General features: G+C 41.4%; 1 protein-coding gene across 2 annotated transcripts in view; it reads left to right on the top strand.

Moving 5' to 3' along the window:
* The window catches only part of LOC122813344 (putative ferric-chelate reductase 1), a 754,507-nt gene that overhangs the window by 338,331 nt on the left and 393,791 nt on the right, over window positions 1–22,385 (top strand). For both annotated transcript variants that reach the window (XM_044085608.1, XM_044085607.1), the window contains exon 6: window positions 4,804–4,989. In XM_044085608.1, the coding sequence (XP_043941543.1) occupies window positions 4,804–4,989 (186 nt within the window). The remainder of the gene's footprint in view (window positions 1–4,803; window positions 4,990–22,385) is intronic.

Raw genomic sequence — 22,385 nt, 5'->3', positions numbered from 1 at the left:
TATATATATATATATATATATATGTATATATGTATATGTGTGTGTGTGTATAGTTATTTACAATTCATTTAGTAGTAGCGGCAAACAAGATCTGGGGAATTGCACCACTGTATTATGGGATACCTACTTGTCACGAGCCAAGTTTGAGTCTTTCAGCTGTGTATTTGGCCGAGTCAGAGCCAAGAATTGGCTCCGAACCCATCATTGTAAGAATGAACGTCGAGATGGACAACAAACATGGAACGTTATGGTGAGTGCATAACTTCTTTTTATTGAAATTTCATGTACAAGAACAAATGCATTTTCTTAATAAAGCAAATGACTATTTATATTAAGCAAGCATATCATATAAAATGATCATAGAGTATATATTATTTCTCTATTAATGATTTCACTTTCATCTAATAATTATATTCTGTGGGAATTTAGTTTGCTTTCATCTCAATAGTAAACATTCCTTTATAACTTTTATAAAGTGATAATATTTACAAATTCTGTAAAAGAAGGTGTAACCTCATTTTTCCAGCTGACTATTGGTATTAAACTCTATAAAACTGGGAATTAAGACCTGGATACTCATCTTGGAATTGGAGCATTAAAGGACACAAAAGTTTAATTAATGTAAATGTATCAGACCACAAATCTTGCAGGAAACATTGAATTTCTTCCCAAAAAGGTTATAGAACTTTGCACACATAAATTGTATACTGCCAATCTGCTTTAAGGATTTACACCTCCAGCAACCAAATGTATTTTCTTTTATATAGAATTTAATTTATATATGGAGTGATAAGTTATCTATGCAGAGATTTCATTAAAAATGTCCAAAATAAAGACAACATAGTTTTTTAGGGGATATTAAAAGCATGTTTAACCATTGTAATTAAGCTGAGCTACTTGTTTAGAGAACATAATCCCAGTTGTTATTTTTACTACAAAATTTATAGCCCTTATTTTTTTATATATTTTAGATAAATATGATCTTATCTCACTTGTTTCTAGATTGTTTAAAAAAGCCCTGCACTATAAGCCAGTTTTACATATACAAATCACAAATACCTATTAGTCTGTTTTTAAGTACTTTAAATGTCTTTTAACATTTGATTCCAAAAGATTAAATTCTGATGTTTTTAAATGTAACATTTTTTTTAAAAGTCCAGACTATCTATACATTCTGGTATAAATATATGAATTATAATGGTTTTAATACTAGGTATTTACAAAGCTCTTTCATTTTTGTGTTTGTTATATTTTTGTTTGCCACCTGAAAGGTACACATGGCCACAGCACCTACGAGATGGAAATAGGAAAGAATAATGTGAAATAAGTATGGCAGGGCAATGCTGTTATCAAAATGGATAGTGACAGAGGACAATTTAGCAAGCATAAAGCTCTTAAGAAAAGGCTATTGTCATTTGGCTTGAAGGCCTTGCTAGGGTTGCCACCTTTCACTGTAGCCCAAATCCGACAAAAGTCTCACCCTTTGTACAGCCCTAACTCCACCTGTCCCCTCTCCATTCTCCACCCATTCTGCCCAGCCCACATACATTTATGATGCACTGGGTATCTTTGGGGAGACAGAACATAATTTTATTTTCCTGGTCTCAGATCCAATCCAATCACATTGAAAAATGAGATTTAACAAACTCCAGCATTCTCTCTCTCTTTTTTTTAACAGAATACCTGAGTTTGTACAGTGTTTCTGGACTACCAGATAATTGCTCCTATTTCTGGCTTGTCCAGAAAAAAAATGATAGGTGTCAACCCTATGCTGTACAACTATTGATGGTATAATGCAGCTTGAGAGAGAGAGGTAAAAACTGGCTGCATCTGTACGGAAGAGATACTAAGAATAAGGCCTTGGTGACTACTACTTCAGCATTGGTAAAAGCCAAATAACTAGTCTGATTTTTTTGCTAGGTGATTGTTCCTCGTATCATTATAAATGAACTGTACTGATTATCAGACCAGCCAAGAGGAGGATGGATCAAGTTGCCAATGCCAGCTGATTTTCCTTAGGGAAGGGAGTGGGGATTTGTCATAGGATTACCCTCTGGTTAAAATAAGTGGGCAAGGATTTCGTGTCTGTATATATTGTTATATATCAGCATTGGAAGGTGGACCAGAGCAGCCACACTGTGGTCACATGCAAAAGGCTAGCATTGTATTAATAATACACCTCATGGGTGAGAGCAGTTCCACCCACCAAGTTTCACTCCCTTGCATAAAAGAAACATGCTGCTGGGGACACTGTTTCACCAGCCTTTTTTATGCATTGTATAAAAAGTGGTTTGTAAAGCCATAAGGGGATGTCATACATCATATGAAGTAGCTGTGTATATGTTATTCTATTAGTTTCATACATCCAACAGATTTATTGGTATTTCCTCTATCACAGCTGTCTCCAACCTTTTTTGCACCAAGGACCAGTTTTATGTAAGACAATTTTTCACAAACCAGCCATCACGCACAGATAAAAATAAAGCATAATAAAGTGCATAGTAAATACAACTCACCATAATGCAGAATCAGTGGGAGGCCCTGAGCTTGTTTCCCTGTAACAAGATGGCCTCATCTAGAGGTGATGCAAGACAATGACACACAAAGTTTGTTCCTTATGTCCAGTCTACTCCTTAATTTCATTTTGGTTGCTTTCATTCCAGAAAACCCACGGGCCACTTCACAGAGATAAGATGTTGGAAACAGAAGCAGGAATTTCCGTGCTTATTCTAGAAACTTTCTATTTATAAGAACAATATTTAAAATCTGTTCAGATTATTTGTGGTTCTGTCCAGCTTTATTGTGCGAGAGCCATGCAAACCTAATGGACACCTTTTTTATGAATCTAGCAACTTTCTGAGTTTATATTAAAATCTGTCCCCATTTTGGGGTTGTTGTTTCCGTATTATTTTTGGCTTTGTCCATATTTCTTGTGCTAAGAAGTTGAGAGATATGCTGCATGCACCTGGATTAGACCTAAAAGGCACTAGCAACTAGCACCTACAATGCTACTGAAATAACACATTAACAAGTTCATCTGACATTTCAAGTTCTGAAGTATCCCATCTCCAGTTGTTTCGAGGAGAGGCATGCAAAAAGTAATAAAACAAAAGCTTCCACAAAAAAAAAAAAAAAACACAGTTTTGAATGGTCTGCTGGCCTACTTGTCAGTAACAACTTCCAACCACATTCAAAACTTACTTACCTGGGCTAGTAAGAGTCAGAGATGGAAGAAGAGCTGCTAGGTTCCTCTCCGAAGTGAGCAGATGGGAGAAGGGGCAGCAGCTGTGCATCCTCCAGGACCATTTTTGTATCATTGCTTGCAGCACCAGTCAGCAGCACATTTTTGGCCATTCAAGACTGTATCAGTTTTACCATATTGCAATTGCATGAAAACTATTGCCAGTGCTCGATTGGATGAATTGTGGTGCTTGTCATTGGCTCCCTTTGCCTCAGGAGCAGTTAGGTGATTGGTTCGCATACCAGAATGCCGATTGGCTGTAATTGTGGTATACAAACCAATCAAAACTTGTGTAGTGGAGTCACCACTGTTTGATGTGGAACAGTGGGCAATTTTAATGTTAAATGAGGAGAATTCAGCATGAGCACTTGGCTGCTCAGCTTGCATTCTATCAACTTTCTAAGTTTATAAGAGCAATATTTAAAATTTGTCCTTATTTTTGGGGCTTTGACCCCCCTATTATTTTGGGCTTTATCCAGATTTTTTTGTGTCCAGAGATTGAGAGCTATGGGCTCTGTCCAGATTTATTGTGTGAGAGATTGAGACGTATGGTCGAGAGGTATACAAACCTCTTAATTCATGCTGCTGCTGCCAGGGATCACTCTCATTCTTCATACTCTCTCTCTCTCACGCATACACAGACACACACACACACACACACACACACACACACACACACACACACACACACACTCTTTGTTCTGCTTTCATGCACGCATTCACTCACATATGCAGACAGAAACAGAAACATAAACATACTCACATACAATTTTTTCCATTTCATTTATTTTTTGTTTTACACTTGCTAAACAACAAAATCACTGCTTAGCAGGTGTAAAATAATGGCTTGATCAATTCCACTGTTCACTGTCTCATAAACACATACACAGTCTCTTCTGCTTTCTCACATGCATACATTCAGCTTTCTTACACGCATTCACTCACACAAGACTGTTCTCACTCTCCCTCGATCTCTCTCACACACACAGTCTCCTCGGCTTTCACACATGCATTCACTCACATATGCAGACAGAAACAAACACACACATACATACACACATTCACATTTTTGTTTCACTCCCTTCTGTGTGGCCCAGTAATAAATGATCCACGGCCTGGTACAATTCTGTGGCCCAGTGGTTGGGGACCACTGCTTTAGAGGACAGCTTGTTATTGCATAGAAATAAGAGAAGTGAAGAATGAGGGGAGAAATAAGTCTAGAGAGAGGATACAGAGATGTTTTTCAAGACTGTGGAATAATGTGCCAGGTGGAGCAAGAGGAAGGAAAGAAGGAGGAATAGAAGAAGTAGAGTGAGACTACATAGTGATTCACATCTGGACAGGTTATGTTTTGAGAAGTTCTATCCAAGAGATGTACGTGGGCAGAGCCAGGATTCTCTGTAGTCATGTTTAAAGTTTAACTTAAGTGTTTGAGGGCTGTCAGTTTGAATGAGAGGAAGGGGATAGCATTCTAGGTTTTGGAAACATAGCTAAAGTATAGTTTATCAGAATGGATAAGAATATGGTTGAAAATAGCTACTAATTATTCAACTTATTTGCAGATCTCTAGAGATGGTTGCAGCACATCCAAATTCTGCTTTACCAGCCCATCTGGATGTGATCCCTTGTCTGATTCAAGCTGTTATTTCATGTCCTCTGCTGCAGTTGACACTGATGGCTTGCGTATTGAAATAAGTGGTCCTTCCACAGGATATATGGCTGTTGGTTTCTCTGATGACCAGAAAATGGTAAGGATATAAAAGGAAATGCTTTGAAAGCATAATGTTGGCAACAGTTCTAATATCAGTTGATTTATAAAATTAACTTGGGCAGATATTTTAAAACTTTCAGAGCGTTATGCACATTAATAAGTATTTAAACACATGAAGACGCAATGTAGGAACTATTTAAAAAAATAATGTGGTTATCAAATTGCTTACAATCTGTCTTTACAATCAGAAGGAGTTTGCTTTTGCTGATATTTATTTTAGACCTTATCTGCACACTATACATTTCCATCAGGTTTACTGTTAGTGTTGTTTCATATAAGTGAGATTTTCTTAAGCACAATTGCATCAGCAACACCTTATTTCAGTTTCTAGGCCTCAACACTACTGATAGCTAATCATCTCTCCTTATTATGTATAACACCCCTCAAAGGACATTAATGAAGGAACTTTGTATATATAAAGCATGGCATTATGGGGGAATTGTGCTAATCATAAGTACTAAGGGATGCAATTTAAACTCAAGATATGTCTGCAGACTTTGCTTTTGAGAAATCCTTACTTATTTGAGCCTATATTGGTGAAAGTCAGTGAGCAGATTTAGTAGACCTAGTTGGTGGATTCACATTCATATAAGAAATAATAATCATTCAGTCACACACACAAGTAGTACTCTGGATGCTCCTGTTGATAATAAGAACCTATTTGATTCTGTGGCTGCTGAGCTTTTTAAGTTTCTGTAGGATAAGGGTAAGGCTTTGCAGGAATTGAAGCATATATTTGTTTCTCCTATTCAAACGTTCCAAGGAATTATCCATCTAAACCAGGTTCATATTATGTTGTCGTACTTTCAAAAGTCTGAACGCCATATGATCGAACCCATACGTTCGAACTTTCAAAAGTTCGAAAACGTCAAAAGAAATAAAAAAACAGAAAAAACCTACCTGACGGTTGTAAGCAGGGGGCAAGCCCCCCCTGCACCCCCCACAATGGGGGCTGCACCTCCCACACATCCCACTCTTTAAATATACCAACTCAGAGATCGCACTACAGTGCAGTAAAGAGAAATCTTCCCTTTCCGCACTGAACGGAAATCCCTATTGAAACATTCGAACTTCTGAAATTTCAAACATATGGGTTCGACAATATGGCGTCTGAACTTGTTACAGTTCAACAACGTAACATGTATCCTCTAAATCTGCCTTTGTTCACAGATAGCCTGGCCCTCCTCCCAAAAGTAAGAAGGGTTCTAGGTGGGTTCCTCCTGCTTAAGTCTGTTCAGACTCCCATGTCTCAGAAACCTCCTTTTCAAAGCAAGCCAGGTTCTATCTGAATGTTTGCTTCCCCCTTTCCTAAGTCAGGTTCCTTCATCTCTTCGTCTTTCCCTGTCCCTTTCCAATTGGTCAAGGATCACTCAAGATTCTTGGATTCTGTCCATCATCCATCAGGGTTACATCATGGTATGGAAATCTCTCCATCCTTTTCTGGGCATTTCTCAACCTCCTCAGGAACAGCTTCCTTTCTTTCCGGAATTACTTCAGGGTCTTCTGTCGAAAGGTACCATTCAAGCTGTGCCTCCTTCCCAGGAGGGGAAGAAGGTTTATTCCAGAATGTTTTTGGTTCCCAGAAAGAAGACACCTGGACACTTATTCTGGACCTCTTTCAGCTCAACTCCTTTCTGAAAATTCCTTCCTTTTGGATGTTATCCCTTTAGATTCTGTTTCGTCTTCTTCTTCCTCAGGCTTTCCTCATCTCCCTGGATCTGAAGGATGCTTATCTACACATCCCTATGCATCCCTTTTTCAGGAAGTTTTTGAATTTCTCTGTTTCTTCCTTGCATTTTCATTTTTCTGCTTTGCCCCTTGGCCTTTCTACTGCCCCAATGGTTTTCACCAAATGCCTCACTCCTGTGATTGTTTTTTGAAGGATGAGAGGGGTTCTTATATTTCCTTATCTGGACAGCCTTTTCATTCATGCTTCCTCACCGGAAACCTTGTTTCAGCACCTCCAGTATACTGTTTGCCTCTTGCAAAGCCTGGGGTTTACAATAAACTTCCAGGAATCAGTCCTGGCTCCTTCTCAGGTTCATGTGTTTCTTGGTTGCAGGCTCCAGACCATCCCTATGCTAGCTTCCATGCCTCCTCTCAAGGCTCTTTTTCTGATTACTAGAGACATTAAATCAGACAAGATTTTAAGTCCAATTGCTATTCATTTCAAAACATTTCATAATAGTAACCCTGAGCTTCTAAAAGCTAGTATTTTAGAAAAAATGAAGTGTTATGTTGGTGACTCTGATGTAAATAACAAGAATAGGCTTTTGTATAAAGAAAGTATTTATATTTTAAAATATGGTACTTTAAGCCCTAATGGGCTTAATACAGAGTGTACATTGAAACTTTTGATTTAGTTTTCTTTTTTATGCATTCTTGTTTTAATACATTACACTGGACTCATTTCAGGATATTGGAATTTTGTAATGGTTTAATTAATTGATTAATTAATTAATTGTACCTAATTTATGAATCTATTTATTGGCACTAATTTTTTCTGATGTTATACTCCTAGAAGGCATACCCTGCCGAAGTGCTAAAGAAGAGCAATTTCTTGTGCCTACTTTTTTGTTTTAATAAAGTGTTTGCTAGTATATGTTCTACTGTTTCTGGCCTTTTGTCATATTCTCTTTTTCTAATCACCTTTTTTCAATCCCTTCTTCTTCTAGTATCACTTACAGCCAGGGAGTTTCTGAGGGCACTAGGTTTCATGGATTCCACCATTCCTATGCTGCCTCTTGCCAGACTTCACATGAGAAAGTTTTAGTGGTTGCTCTAGTCAGCATGGCTCCAACATTGTCATCCTCTAGATTTTCTGCTTCCTCTTTGTCCATGCCTCAAGCTCAAAATTCAGTGGTGGATTCATCAGTTGTTTGTCAGCCCAGGACTTCCTTTTCAGCCTCTAGTTCCCTCTCAGGAGCTTTTTTCAGATGCCTCAGACACAGGGTGGGGAGATTCTTTTGGTCCCTTCAAGGTCCGGGCCCTGGCCCACCTCACCAGAGGTCTGGCCACATCAATATCAAGGATATAAGAGCTCTCTTTTTTTTGCCTGTCAGGCCTTTCATTCCCTTTTTCATCCAGGACCTCTCAAAATCTTTACAGACAATACCACAGTGATGCGGTACATCAACAAGTGAGGGGGGGCATGGTCCTACCTGCTCTGCAGGCTTACTCTTCAAGTTTGGGATTTGGCTGTCCAGTTTCAAGTGACTCTTCAGGCTGTACACATTCCTTCAGAATGAAACATAGTGGCAGACTCATTGAGCAGATCCAAAACACAGGCTCATAAAGAAGCTTCACAGAGATGTGTTTCTGAACATTGTCCATCAGTGGGGTACTCCGCAGATCTTTTTGCAGTCCCCTTGAACAGACAACTTCCTCATTTTTGTACCAGAGTCCCCAGTCCTCTGGCTTGGAAGATGGATGCCCTATCTTTTTCTTGGAGGGGGTAGTTTCTCTGTCTTCCCTTATTTTCCTCTGCTTCCAAGGGTCCTGCTCAGGGTAGAGCAGAACTCCCCCTAAATCTTATTGGTAACACACTTTTGGCCCAAACATCATTGGTTCCTGTTCATCTGCACCTAACCAAGGGCAGTCACCACAAGTTATCTCATGGGGGGAAACCTACTCACACAAGACAGGGGGTCTCTCATCCATCGTCACTTGTCCACTCTTCAATTGACATTGTGTGTGGTAGGATTTTGATCCCTTTTAGGTACCTTTTTTCTGAGGATATGCTTAGGGTTCTGCAGGAGGCCAGAAAACCCACTACAAGGAAATCCTGGTGTACAAATGGAAGAGATTTTCTGCTTGGTGCCTTGCTCATAACTGGGATCCAGTTTCTGTGGAAAACTTTCTCTTTCTGTGTTATTTGTGTGAATTGCTCTATGTTGGGTTAGCATATTCTTCTGTTAAAGCTCACTTCTCAGCTATTTCTACTTGTCTGCCATTAACTCCTCCTCTAGCCTGTTGGTTTGAGGTCATCCAATTTCTTAAAGGCATCCTTCATATTAGACCTCCCAGGAAGCCTATTCCATATTCCTGGGATCTTAATTTTTTTCTTGAAAAATTGACTCCGGCTCCTTTTGAGACTGCAGCTTCAGGTTCCTTATAAATATGTACATGGAAGACGGTTCATCTTTTGACCCTTAATTTAGCTAAGATAGTTTCTGAACTACAGGCTCTTATGGTTGCTCCTCCTTTTTTTTTTTTATATGGACAGGGTGCCTCTTCCTACTAATCCTCCTTTTATGCCCAAGATGGTTAATGCATCATCTCTTAATCAGCCTATTACTTTGCCCTCCTTTTTTTTCCTTCAACACAGCCTGCTAGTGTGAAGGTTATTTGCACCTTGGATTTGCATAGGCAGCTTAGATATTTGGATAAGACTAAGGCCATTTGCAAGTCTGAGCAGTTTTTTGTTTCTTTTCATCCCAGATCTCTAAGTTTGGTTGTTTCTAAGCAAGCCATTTTTTTTCATGGATTTCTAAGGCTATTTCTTTTTGTAACTCTTTTCATGAGAAAAGCCTTTCTGATTGTAAAGGCTCATTCTACCAGAGCTGTGGTTTCCTCTTGTGCTTTTTTCAAAGGATTGGATCCCAATTCCATCCTTGAGGCTGCTACTTGGACCTCTGTCCATACATTTACTAAGCATTACAAATTAGAAGTTGTTTCCAGAGCAAGAGCTGGCTTTACCAGAGCTATTCTGCAAGGGTTTCTTGAGGACTCTTCTGGGCCTTCTGCCTCTCAAGTTTCCTGTTGAGATTTTATACTCTCCCATTTGTGAAGAATACTGCAGCTGTGAAGTGGAAGGACAGCTCCCTACCTCCTCCCCCTTCCACTCTACTCCAACTTTTCCCCCTTCTGGATGCACATATTCTTCCTGCTTCCTAGGACTATTGTTCCTTCAAGGACTATTCATTTCTGAGGTATGTACGCCTGTACATCACCTTTATGCTCTACACCCTGAGCAGGAAGCAATACACATGATGTATGATGTCTATAAAATCCTAAGGCTTTGGTATACTGGCCAGATGTTGGGCTACCCATGGCAGGGAATCCCTTTTGTGAAGAATACTGCAACAGTGAAGAGAAGGACATCTACTCTTATAGGTTCATAGGTGTGTACTTGGCTAAAGGCCCTGGGGCCTTTACAAGCCTAGCCATAGGATTACCCTGGCATAGTGCCACCCAACCTTAGTTCCTAGTGCCTATGTCGAGTAGAGCCACTGGTGTTATCCCCGGGGTGAATTTTCTGTTTCCCATCCACTCATCAAGATTTCTTTTGAAGAGGGTCAGCGAGGTGCTATGCTTGACATGTATGGGAAGTCTGTTTTATAGCATGAGCAGTCTCTGGGTTATGAACCTGTCCCTCCAGCATGTTCTGTTAATTGTGGTAATGAGGTTGAGGTCTCTGGAGCATGTGGTGTGGAGGGATTGGGATTTCTTTAGATGTAGCATTTCTAACAAAGCTGGGTCAAACATGGCTTTGTAAGTCAAGCAGAGATCGCCTCTAAGTAGGTGATATGAGACAGAGAATAGTTTTGAGTCTGTCCATATAGGACAAGTGTTTAAGGCCTAGGATCCTCTTTGTGAGGTACTGTTGTGGACAATCCAATTGTTGCAGGTGTCTAGTGAGGTACATGCCAAATGGGGCATTGTACTCGATGATTGGCCTAATGAGAGACGAGTAGAGGGAGACAGTTACCTCTTTCTTCCTGGATGCAAAATCCGTAGTAATGAGGTGTGCCTCATAGAAAGACTTTCTGACCACAGTGGCAATGTGGTGATCAAAAGAGAGGTTGCTGTCAACCCGTGTTCCCAGATCTCTTATAACGTCTTCTGTGTTCAGTAGACTATCATCAGTGTGGTAATTCATGGGTTTTTCCCAAAGGGGATGACAACACATTTTTTGGCATTGAGCTTAAGGCCATGGTTCTGACACCAGTCATTGGTCACAGTGAGGCCACACAGTGTACTAACATCGCTGGAAAGTAATCTGAATTGCTATTAATTAGCAGTTGTTGGTGTACAGGTCGCAAGGTGTTTTGGCTGGTTTGTTTTGTTTTTATTCTCAGTTATTTTATACATTCTGTAGGATGTCAACATCACTTGGGGAGTTAATAATAGCTCCCAACTTGCAATCGTCTGTGAACTTTGTCAGCCAGAGTCCCTTTGTGTTGGCCTGGACTTCAGAGAAGTAGATACCAAACAGGAGAGGACCCAGGACCCAACCCTGTGGGACTCCAGTCATGACTGATCGGCAGTCTGACTTGGAGTCAGCTACTTTCACACTGTGGGTTCTTGTGGTAAGATTTTACACAACTGTACTTTCTAGTGCTAGTCTAGAAGAGCAAAGGGGATATTCACAACTTTTGGCAATGCAGAGATATCAAACTTCTGTCACACTGCATGAAAATGCCAATGAGGGTGATTGATAAATTAATATGCAGAGTAATACAACATAAGGTGGAAGATGAACAGTTTGGATTCATATCAGAAGGCAGCACACCCAGCCCGATGTTTGCAGTGAGATAGATAAGAAAAAGCTAGAGATGAGGAAAGAGTCTGACTGGACTTTCTTAGACATGGTAAAGGAAAATGACAAGATCCCAAGAAAGCTGATTTGGGCAGTCCTACAATGGTTTTAAAGTCCCATAAACATTGGTAGAATTAGTGCAGGCTATACTGAACATAGTAAATAGCAAAACCACAGCAAATATAAAAAATGAAATGACATTTAGCATACTATTTGAAAACTGCTGAATGTAAATAGTTAAAAATGTACAACTTGTATAGCTAGAAAACTAACTCCTACCATCTTTCCTGTTTTTTTTCTCCTCTTCTCATTCCTACTATTTAATTCTGATCTGTGAAATGTTTGTGGCTATTTTAGTTCAGGATGCCTGTGTTCAAGAATTCTTAATATATTATCAAGAATAATGAAACCAAGCTTGAATTAAACTGCTTTAAATTAATTTACTAGAGTCTTTCTTGTACTATAGTATGGCATTTTGTTAAACTGTAACCAAAGCTGGTTGACATAAATGCATAAATAGTTTCCACAACTTTAATCAGAGGTATAGTAAATGTGATAAACTGTAACAGGTATGCATTTTGTTTGAAGACTGCTGAAAACTGATTAAATTTTAGAGGAACTGTGTGTTAAATCTTCCAGTGGCCCTGCTCATGACATTCTGTGGCTGTGAAACTCATAAATGTCTTTAGACATATTGTCCGAGTTTGAGATTTTATCTTATCATAGATGTCAGTAGTTTCAAATAATTTATTAAAATAAGAGTCATATCTTTTTTAAAACTGCCCTACGCAGCAAAACGGAAAATGAATATAAACACTGCTTTCCACAAGTACTACTTAGTCACATTTCAGGGTTTCATAAATGAACATTAAAACAGTATGTTTAATGTTCTTATTTATAAACCATATCTATTTTTTTTAAATCATCGTATAGCATTTAAAAAATATTCTTGGCTAAATAAATAAAATTAAACACAAATTACATTATGATTTGGAAGGAGTGCTCTTATACGGATCACTTTGACTGACTGGTGTTTACCTGTCTCTGGCCTAGCACTCAAGTGTGGGGTCATTTATTGCACTGTTCTAACTTGTTGCTACTTGTCTATCTCTGCTATCTTTAAAAAAAACAAAAAAATCTTGCTTTTTTCCCACTTTCTGAAAATTAAAAACAAGTTCAGTTACAGATTTGCTGTTCTGAACTGTTTGTAAGTTTCTTGGAGGCCATTGCTTGCTTGGGCTAAAGGGAAGTCTCTGTGTTCATCAGTGGCAGTGGTAAACACTGAACAGCCTGCCTGCCCCTGTGGGAGTGGTTACTGCCTAGAAACTGTAGTTTTATTGGCCATTTCGGGTCATTTCCAAACTCCTTGATCCCCTTCTCTTAAAACCCAATTGCCTCGTGGTTTTGGCGTCTTTTCAGACTTGTTGGCTATTGGTGAAGCACCCACCAAGAGGAGAAAACGCTGAGAGAAGAAAGGAGCCACTTTTGAGATTTTAAGTATTTTTCTTCAGATTATTTGTTAAGATTTCTGCATTGCCACCTACTTTTTGGCATTTTCCAGCTTGCTAAACTTGATATCTGTATTAGGAACTGTATTTAAAACACATCTAGAGCCTGTTTACTGCATTTCCTGTGTTGCACTTATTTTAAAATTGTTTTTTTCTTAAAACTTGCATTTTACCTGTCTCTGGCCTAGCACTCAAGTGTGGGTTCATTTATTGCACCGTTCTAACTTGTTGCTACTTGTGTAGCTCTGCTATTTTTAAGCAAAAGAAAAAAAATTTTCCCACTTTCTGAAATTTTAAAAAAAGTTCAGTTACAGATTTGTTGTTCTGAACTGTTTGTAAGTTTCTTGGAGGCCATTGCTTGCTTGGGCTAAAGGGAAGTCTCTGTGTTCATCAGTGGCAGTGGTAAACACTGAACAACCTGCCTGTTCCTGAGGGAGTGGTTACTGCCTAGAAACTGTAGTTTTACTGGCCATTTTGGGTCAATTCCAAACTCCTTGATCCCCCTCTCTTAAAACCCTCTTTTGCACATTTTAGCGCATAGCACAGCATCAGGCAGCGCTGCTTAATCAGGTTTAAAGTATTCCCGGCTCCACAAAGTCTGCTCTTCACTTTTTCCCTTAGAACTGTTCCAAATCTCAAAGTAAGCACTCTATTTTCCTTCTAAAACCCAGCAGTAGCTAGGATAAGTGTCTTATAAGTAAGCACTAATATACTAAAGCACTACACCCTCTTATACTCCCTTTAAGTATTTGGCTCCCTATTGGTCCTTTTTGATCAAGTCAAAAAGTAATTCCTTATACTATTCTGGCATGTCCAAAAGTCAGTTTCAGGTTTACTCTCCAGTCCAGCTGGTGAATATGGGAATCTTGAGGCAATGTTACAACTGCCTTATGTACACAGACCACCCTCTCCTCTTCCCAACAAGCTCAAATATATGTGAGAGATGCAACTATATAGCCAAACTGGAGGCTGTGTTCTCTCAACATAGTACTGGCACAGCCAGTCTGGAGGAGAAGGTAATCACACACACCACAAATCCAATCTCACATAGACCTATTGCAACAGCAAACCAAATACATAAACACACAAAAACATACTCGGAGGCTCTAAATAAAAATCTGCCCAAGCAACAGAGACCTCCAAAGCAGACATCCAAGCAACTGCTACCCCACAACAATACCCATGTATCACATAGTTTACAAAGTCAGTGTGCCACACAGTCACAGCCCTTAAGGCTAAACAACACACCTAATACACTTGTAATAGGTGACTCTGTTGTCAGACACACTGACGTCCCTCTCACCAGGCTGAACAAGGAGAAGGTCACTGTAAGCTGCCTGTCTGGTGCCAGGATCTGCCACATAACACAAGCACTCAGGTCACTCCAAAGCAAGTACAAATATGACTCGTCATTGTCCATGCTGGTGTGAATGACCTGAGATGTACCTCCCTGAATTACATGAAAAGATACATAGAGGAGCTCTCTGATCATGTGGCCCAGGCCGGTATGACCCTGACCTTGAGTAGCATCTTACCTTCACCAAGAATGATACCACAGTATAAAGACAATGATCAATTTCAACAATTGGCTAAAGTATTGGTGTCACTCAAAGGGGATCCAGTGTCTGTCAGCCTGGGATGACATGCTTGACAAGCCACATTGCTTCGCTAGGGACGGCTTGCACCTGTCACCCCTGGGTTTTTGAATACTGGCCAAGGCTCTTGCCACCCCCATAGTGCCTTTTTTAAGCAGGGCTCAAAAGACAAACCCACCTCCTTAGACAACACAAGGAAAAAGAAACTAAGGGTAATGCTGCTCAACGCCAGAAGTCTAAACCTCAAGATGCATGCACTCGAGGCTCTCCTCGGTATGGAGAATATAAATATCTGTGCAATAACAGAAACCTGGTTCAAGGCTCCCAAGAGCACCCCAGCACTACCAGGCTATACCTCATACCATGCTTTTCGGCCTCAAAACTCAGACTGAACCGCAAGAGGAGGGGGAGTATCCATATTCATCAAAGATACCCATACCTCCAGGCTAGTGGCACTGCACGAAGCATCTGAGACCATCCATGTGCAACTAACAGTTGTTAAAACTGCCTTCCAGTGTGTAGCCTGCTACAGACCACCCTCCCAAACTCAAGAACCCCACTTGGCTTTCCTGAAGACACTGGAGAATATGAAGGTCTCTCCAAACACCATTATATTGGGTGACTTTAACTACCCAAACATAGACTGGGAGCACTACTCAAGCCCCAACACCCTAGCCCAATGGTTCCTAGAATTTATAAACTCAAATGCTATGGAACAACTGGTCACCACTCCCACAAGAGGGGAAAACATATTGATCTGAAGACCATAAATTAATCACTATGGACATCCATATCCCCTCGCCCCCATCAAAGGAAACACGGGTCAAAACGGCAGGAGACCTGTCTGGTGGACCCCAGCCATAAATAAGCTGTACAACAGAAGGAGGAAGCTACTACATGATAGAGCAAAATCCCTGAAAGGGAAGGCAACTCTGATCAGTACTAGCAAGAAACTATGATCCCTCATAAAATCATCTAAGGCTAGCTTTGAGAGAAAAATTGCACAAGACGCTAAAGATAATCCTAAGGCTTTCTTTAGTTATGTCAGAAACCTGGGTGGAAACTCCCAGATATGCTTGGAGTTAGTGCAAAATGACAAAAAATACACTGAACCCACAGATATTGCCAACATCCTGGCAGACAGGTTCAGTGCAAACTTCTCCCCCCCTCCCCCCAAATGAGCAAATGACTATCCCAATAGAGTGTAGCCTCCCTGACATCACAGATGCACAGGTGAGAGCTGCCCTCTCCAAAGCAAAAAACACAGCATCAATGGGACCGTACGGTGTCCCGGGCTGCGTTTTACATGAGCTCCAGGAAGAACTGAACCCTCACTTAAAATCACTGTTCAGTCTCAGCCTTACAACAGGATATGTACCCAAAGAATGGCATATAGCAACAGTGGTCCCACTCCATAAAGGTGGTGCCACAACGGACCCGAAACTATCGCCTATAAGCCTAACTAGCCTGGTCTGCAAAGCTATGGAGCATATCATCATGGAACTCATAAACAAAGACATTGGGAACCTCCAAACACTGGATCCTACCCAATTTGGCTTTAAGGGCAGATCTTGCCTCTTGAACCTGGTCAATTTCTTTGAAACAGTCACCAAGGCCATAGACGGGAAGGTAGTCCACACAGCCTACCTTGACCTTGCAAAAGCCTTCGACACAATACCCCACTCGGGCATCATAAATAAGCTCACCAGCTTAAATATCAACCCCTATGTCACAAGATGGGTTGCAAACTGGCTTAGGGATAGAACCCACATGGTCAGAATTGCAGGTGCCATGTCAGAGTCTAAACCAGTTACAAGTCGCATCCCACAAGGTTCAGTCCTGAGACCTCTCTTGTTTGGTATATATTTCTCTGAGGTACAGGCTAACACAGGAGGACTATAGCTGACAAAGTTTGCAGATGACTGCAAACTGGGGGCCATAATCGACTCACCGGCTGACACAAGCATCCTCCAAAAAGGTCTCACAGAGATGGATAACTGGTGCCAGAGCCATGGCCTAAAGCTAAATGCCAAAAAGTGCATAGTCATCTGCTTTGGGAAAAACAAAGTGCCCACAAATTACCACATAGGTGGTAATCCATTAATACGGAAGGAGTAATTAGGGATTTGAGGACCCAAGTAGATTGCAATCTCTCCTTTGACAATCACATGGTCAAAGTGGTTAGAAAGACATTCTATATAGCCCACCTTATCACGAAGGGGTTCACATCTAGATCAAGAGAGGTCATTGTGCCCCTCTACTCATCAGGCCCATAATTGAATACAATGCCCCATTTGGGATGTACCTTACCTGACACCTGCTACAACTAGAAAGACCCCAAAAGTACCTCACCAAAAGGATCAAGGGACTCCAACAGATGCCCTATGCAGTTAGGCTAAAGAAACTCCAGCTCTACTCAGTTGCTTACCGCGTACTCAGAGGCGATCTGTGCCTGACGTATAAAGCCATGTCCAACCCAGAATTAATGGACATGCTCCACTTCAAGAAATCCAAATCCATCAGAACTACATGCTCCAGTGACTTAAACCTCAGAACAGAAATAAATAGAACATGCTGGAGGGACAGATTCATATACCAGAGGCTCCCCTCACACTGGAACAAAATCCCAATCCATGTCAGACAGAGCCCCTCAATGACCCTCTTCAAGAGGAATCTTGACGTTTGGATGGGAGATCGAAAATTTACCCCTGGGATCTCTTCTGTGTCACTGCTAGACAGAGGCACGGTAAACTAACCTTAAATGGGCTATCTTCTGTGACCTACTATACAGAGACACAGTCAACTAATCTAAGAAGGGTGGCGAAAGCCAAACACACTCTGGCTAGGCTTGTAAATGCCCTAGGGCAGATAGCCTAGTATCAGCCTATGAACCTATGAACTACACTGAGAAAAATATGTTCACAAATATAAAACCCAATTACCTGTGGATTGAAATGCTTGCATTCCATGGATTACAATGCTTATTTTTAGTTTACAGTCTGTATTTTTCTACACTATGACCTGCACTAACCTTGTCAGATCTAATCCCTACCCTCATGCCTGCTGTTCTCTTTACCACGCCTCACAGAGCTTTAAAATTATGTTGCACTTATTCTGCTGGGGAGAGCTTGTTGTAGTGATTGATTTCTTTAATAGATTTCATTTTGTGAAAATAAGACAAACTAGCTGCCTTCAGATGTATTCAAAGAAGGTTACAAACTGGGCATTGCTGTACCATTTTTATATAGTCTGTTGTCACTTTGAGTAAGTTGATAACATATCCACTTCTGAACTTAAAGTTCTGAGTTCTAGTCCCAGGTGGTGGAGATTTATCCTTTTATCTATCCTGCTGCCTCCCTGCTGGAGGTCCAGAATCTAAGGTACTATCTACATGAAAAGAATAACTTACTTTTAAAATAAAAAAACAAACTTATCTCAGCAGTGTTTCATAATAAAAGTGATAGAGAGGGTAGTTTTCTAAGAACAAACAGAAAACATTACAAATCTTGGACTGCATTTCCATCAGTGTTCCACATTTAGGAATACAGTGTGTTTGTTTCTTCTGGTACATCTCAATGCAAACATATGTTTCTTCTTTACTAATGCTAATAACCATTTCCTGTAACAGAAACAAGTATCTTATAGGTTCATAGGTTCATACTAGGCTCTCTGCCCTAGGGCATTTATAAGCCTAGCCAGAGTGTGTTTGGCTTTCGCCACCCATTTTAAATGAATTTTGCTATGCCCTTTTTCGAGGTTAGTATACTGTGCCTCTGTCTAAGAGTGACACAGAAGTGATACCCGGGGTAAACCTACGATGTCCCATCCACTCATCAAGATTCCTCTTGAAGAGAGTCAATGAGGGACTCTGCCTAACCTGGAATGGGATTTTATTGCAGAGTGAAGGGAGCCTCTGGGTTATGAATCTGTCCCTCTAGCATGTCCTATTTATTTCAGTGCTGAGGTTCAAGTCTCTCGAGCGCGTAGCTCGATGGGATTTGGATGTTCTGAGGTGCAGCATGTCCATTAATTCCGGGTTGGACATGGCTTTATACATCAGGCACAGATCGCCTCTGAGCAGGCGGTATGCCACTGAGTAGAGCTGGAGTTTCTTTAACTGGGCAGCATATGGCATCTGTTTGAGCCCTTTGATCCTCTTGGTGAGGTACTTTTGGGGTCTTTCCAGTTGCTGCAGGTGTCTGGTAAGGTACATCCCAAAAGGGGCATTGTACTCAATTATGGGCCTGATGAGGGATGAGTAAAGAGGCACGATGACCTCCCCTGATCTAGATGTGAATCCCTTCATGATTAGGTGGGCTATATAAAATGTTTTTCTAACCACTTTGGCCATGTGGTTTTCAAATGAGAGATTGCTATCAACGTGGGTCCCCAGGTCCCTAATTACTTCTTCCATACTTAATAGATTACCACCTATGTGGTAATTTGTGGGCACTTTGTTTTTGCCAAAGGGGATGGCTATAAACTTTTTGGCGTTTAGCTTGAGGCCATGGCTCTGGCACCAGTTGTCTGTTTCTATGAGGCCCTTTTGTAGGATGCTTGTGTCGGCTGGAGAGTCAATTATGGCGCCTTGTTTGCAGTCATCTGCGAACTTGGTCAGCCACAGTCCTTCCGTGTTGGCCTATATCTCCGAGAAATATATACCGAACAAGAGAGATCCCAGGACTCAGCCATGTGGGAAGCCACTTGTAACTGGTTTGGAATCTGACATGGCTCCAGCAATTCTAACCATGTGGGTTCTGTCCTGTCCTTGGGCCAGTTTGCAACCCATCTAGTGACACAGGGTTTATATTTAAGCTGGTGAGCTTATCTATAATGCCCGAGTGGGGTATTGTATCGAAGGCTTTTGTGAGGTCCAGGTAGGCTGTGTGGACCGCCTTCCCCTCGTCAATGGCCTTGGTGACTGTTTCAAAGAAATCAACCAGGTTTAAGAGGCAGGATCTGCCCTTAACAAAGCCAAACTGGGTAGGATCCAGTGTCTGTAGGTCCCCAATATCTTTATTTATGAGGTCCATGATGATCCTTTCCATAGCTTTGCAGACCAAGGTATTCAGGCTTATGGGGCGATAGTTTCCAGAATCCGTTGAGGCACCACCTTTGTGGAGAGGAACCACTGTTGCTGTACACCACTCTTTGGGTACATATCCTGTAGTAAGGCTGAGATTGAACAGTAGTTTTATGTTTGGGTTTAGCTCTTTTTGGAGTTCATGTAGGATGCAGCGCCCGGGACACCATCTGGTCCCATTGATGCTGTGTTTTTTGCTTTGGAGAGGGCGGCTCTTACCTGACCATCTGAGATGTCAGGGGGGCAGCACTCTCCTGGGATAGATATTTGCCCTTTTGGTGACTAGGGAGGGAGAAGTTTACACTGAACCTGTCCGCTAGGATGTTGGCAATGTCTGTGGGTTCGGTGTATTTTTTGTCATTTTGGACTAATTCTGAGCATATCTGGGAATTCCCACACAGGTTCCTAACATAACTAAAGAAAGCCTTGTGATTATCCTTAGTGTCCTGTGCAATTTTTCTCTCGAAGCTGGCCTTAGACGATTTTATGAGTGCCCGTAGATTTTTGCTAATACTGATCAGAGATGCCTTCCCTTTTTGGGAATTTGCTCTATCATGTAGTAGCTTCCTCCTTCTATTGTATAGTTTGTTTATGGCTGAGGTCCACGAGACAGGACGCCTGCCTTTGGAGGATTGGGTCTTGGTTTTATTTGGGATTGCATGATCCATGCATTCCTGAAGGTGTTCATAGAATGCATTTATAAAGGATTCTGCGGTCTGGGCCATATTTTCCACAGGCCCGGGAGCTTTGAAGGATTCCACCTCGGTTTTGAGGAGTGTGAAATTTGCTTTAGAGAAGTTTTTCACTGTGGTTTTCTGGGCAGGGGGTGGGGTCGGGATGTGAATATCCAGTGAGATTAGTTTATGGTCTGATCTTACCAGTGAGGGATACACTTCTGGTCTGGAGCATAGAGCCCCCATGTTGGTGATGATCAGGTCCAGTATGTTTTCCCATCTTGTGTTCTAGGAACCTTTGGGCTAGGGTGTTGGAGCTAAAGTAATGCTCCAAGTCTATGTTTGGGTAGTTGAAGTCACCCAGTATAATGGTGTTTGGAGAGACCTTCATATTTTCCAGTGTTCTCAGGAAGGCCGAGTGGGGTTCCTGGGTTTCGGAGGGTGGTCTGTAGTAGGCTATAAACTGGAAGGCAGTTTTACCCACTGTTAGTTGCACATGGATAGTCTGTGATGCTTCGTGCTGTGCCACCAACCTGGAGGTATGGGTATCTTTGACGAATATTGATACTCCCCCTCCTTTTGTGGTTCAGTCCAAGTTTTGGGGCCGAAAAGCATGGTATGTGGTGTAACCTTGTAGTGCTGGGGTGCTCTCGGGAGCCTTGAACCAGGTTTTTGTTACTGCACAGATATTGATGTTCTCCATGCTAAGGAGAGTTTTGAGTGCATGCATCTTGAGGTTTAGACTTCTGGCATTGAGTAGCATTACTGTTAGTTTCTTATCCCTTGTGATACCTATGGAGGTGTGTTTGTCTTTTGAGCCTTGCTTAAAAAAGGCACTATGGCGGTGGCAAGAGCCTTTGCCAATATCCGAAAGCCCAGGGGTGACAGGTGCAAGCTGTCCCTAGCGAAGCATCGTGGCTTGTCGAGCATGTCATCCCAGGCTGACAGGCATTGGATCCCCTTTGAATGACACCAATACTTAAGCCAATTGTTGAAATTGATCATCTTGTCTTCATATTGTGGCATCATTCTTGGTGAGGGTAAGACGCTATTCAAGGTCAGGGTCATACCGGCCTGAGCTACATGCTCAGAGTGCTCCTCTATGTCTCTTTTCATGTAGTCCAGGGAGGTACGTCTCAGGTCATTCACACCAGCATGGACAATGACTGAGTCATATTTGTACTTGCCTTGGAGTGACCTGAGTGCTTGTGTTATGTGGCGGATCCTAGCTCCCGACAGGCAGCTCACCGTGACCTTCTCCTTGTTCAGCCTGGTGAGCGGGACGTCAGTGTGCCTGACGATAGTCACCTATTACAAGTGCATCAGGTGTGTTGTTTAGCCTTAAGGGCTGTGACTGTTCAGCACACTGGCTTTGTGAGCTATGTGTTGCACGTGTTTTGTTTTGGGGTAGCGGTTGCTTGGGTTTCTACTTTGGAGGTCTCTGCTGCTTAGGCAGATTTTTATTTAGAGCCTCTGAGTATGTTTTTGTGTGTTTATGTGTTTGGTTTGCTGTCATGGTAGGTCTATGTGAGACTGGAATTGTAGTGAGTGTGGTTTTCTTCTCCTCCTGACTGGTTACGCCAGTACTGAGTTGAGAGAGCTTAGCCTCCAGTTTGGCTATATGGTTGCATCTCTCACATGTGTTGGAATTTGTTGGGAGGAGGAGAGGGTTGTCTGTGTACATGAGGCAGTTGTAACATTGCCTCAAGATTCCCATATTCACCAGCTGGACCGGAGAGGAGATTGACAACTGACCTTGCTAGAATAGTATTGGGAATTCCTTTATAATTGAAAAAAAGGACCAATGGGGAACAAAGGTACTCAAGGTGAGTTTGTGAGGGTGTAGTGCTTTTAATTTTTTAGTGCTGACTTATATAATTGCTTTAGTGAGCAAGTGCCACGCTTTAGAGTAGGAATATGGTGTTTATTATGAGAACTAGATCAGTTCTAAGGGAAAAAGTGAAGAGCAGAC

This window comes from Protopterus annectens, chromosome 10.part0, assembly GCF_019279795.1.
Source record: "Protopterus annectens isolate FY-2018-M chromosome 10.part0, PAN1.0, whole genome shotgun sequence".
Taxonomy (NCBI): domain Eukaryota; kingdom Metazoa; phylum Chordata; order Ceratodontiformes; family Protopteridae; genus Protopterus; species Protopterus annectens.
The sequence above is the reverse complement of the archived record's forward strand: the minus strand, read 5'-3'. Positions and strand labels throughout refer to the sequence as shown.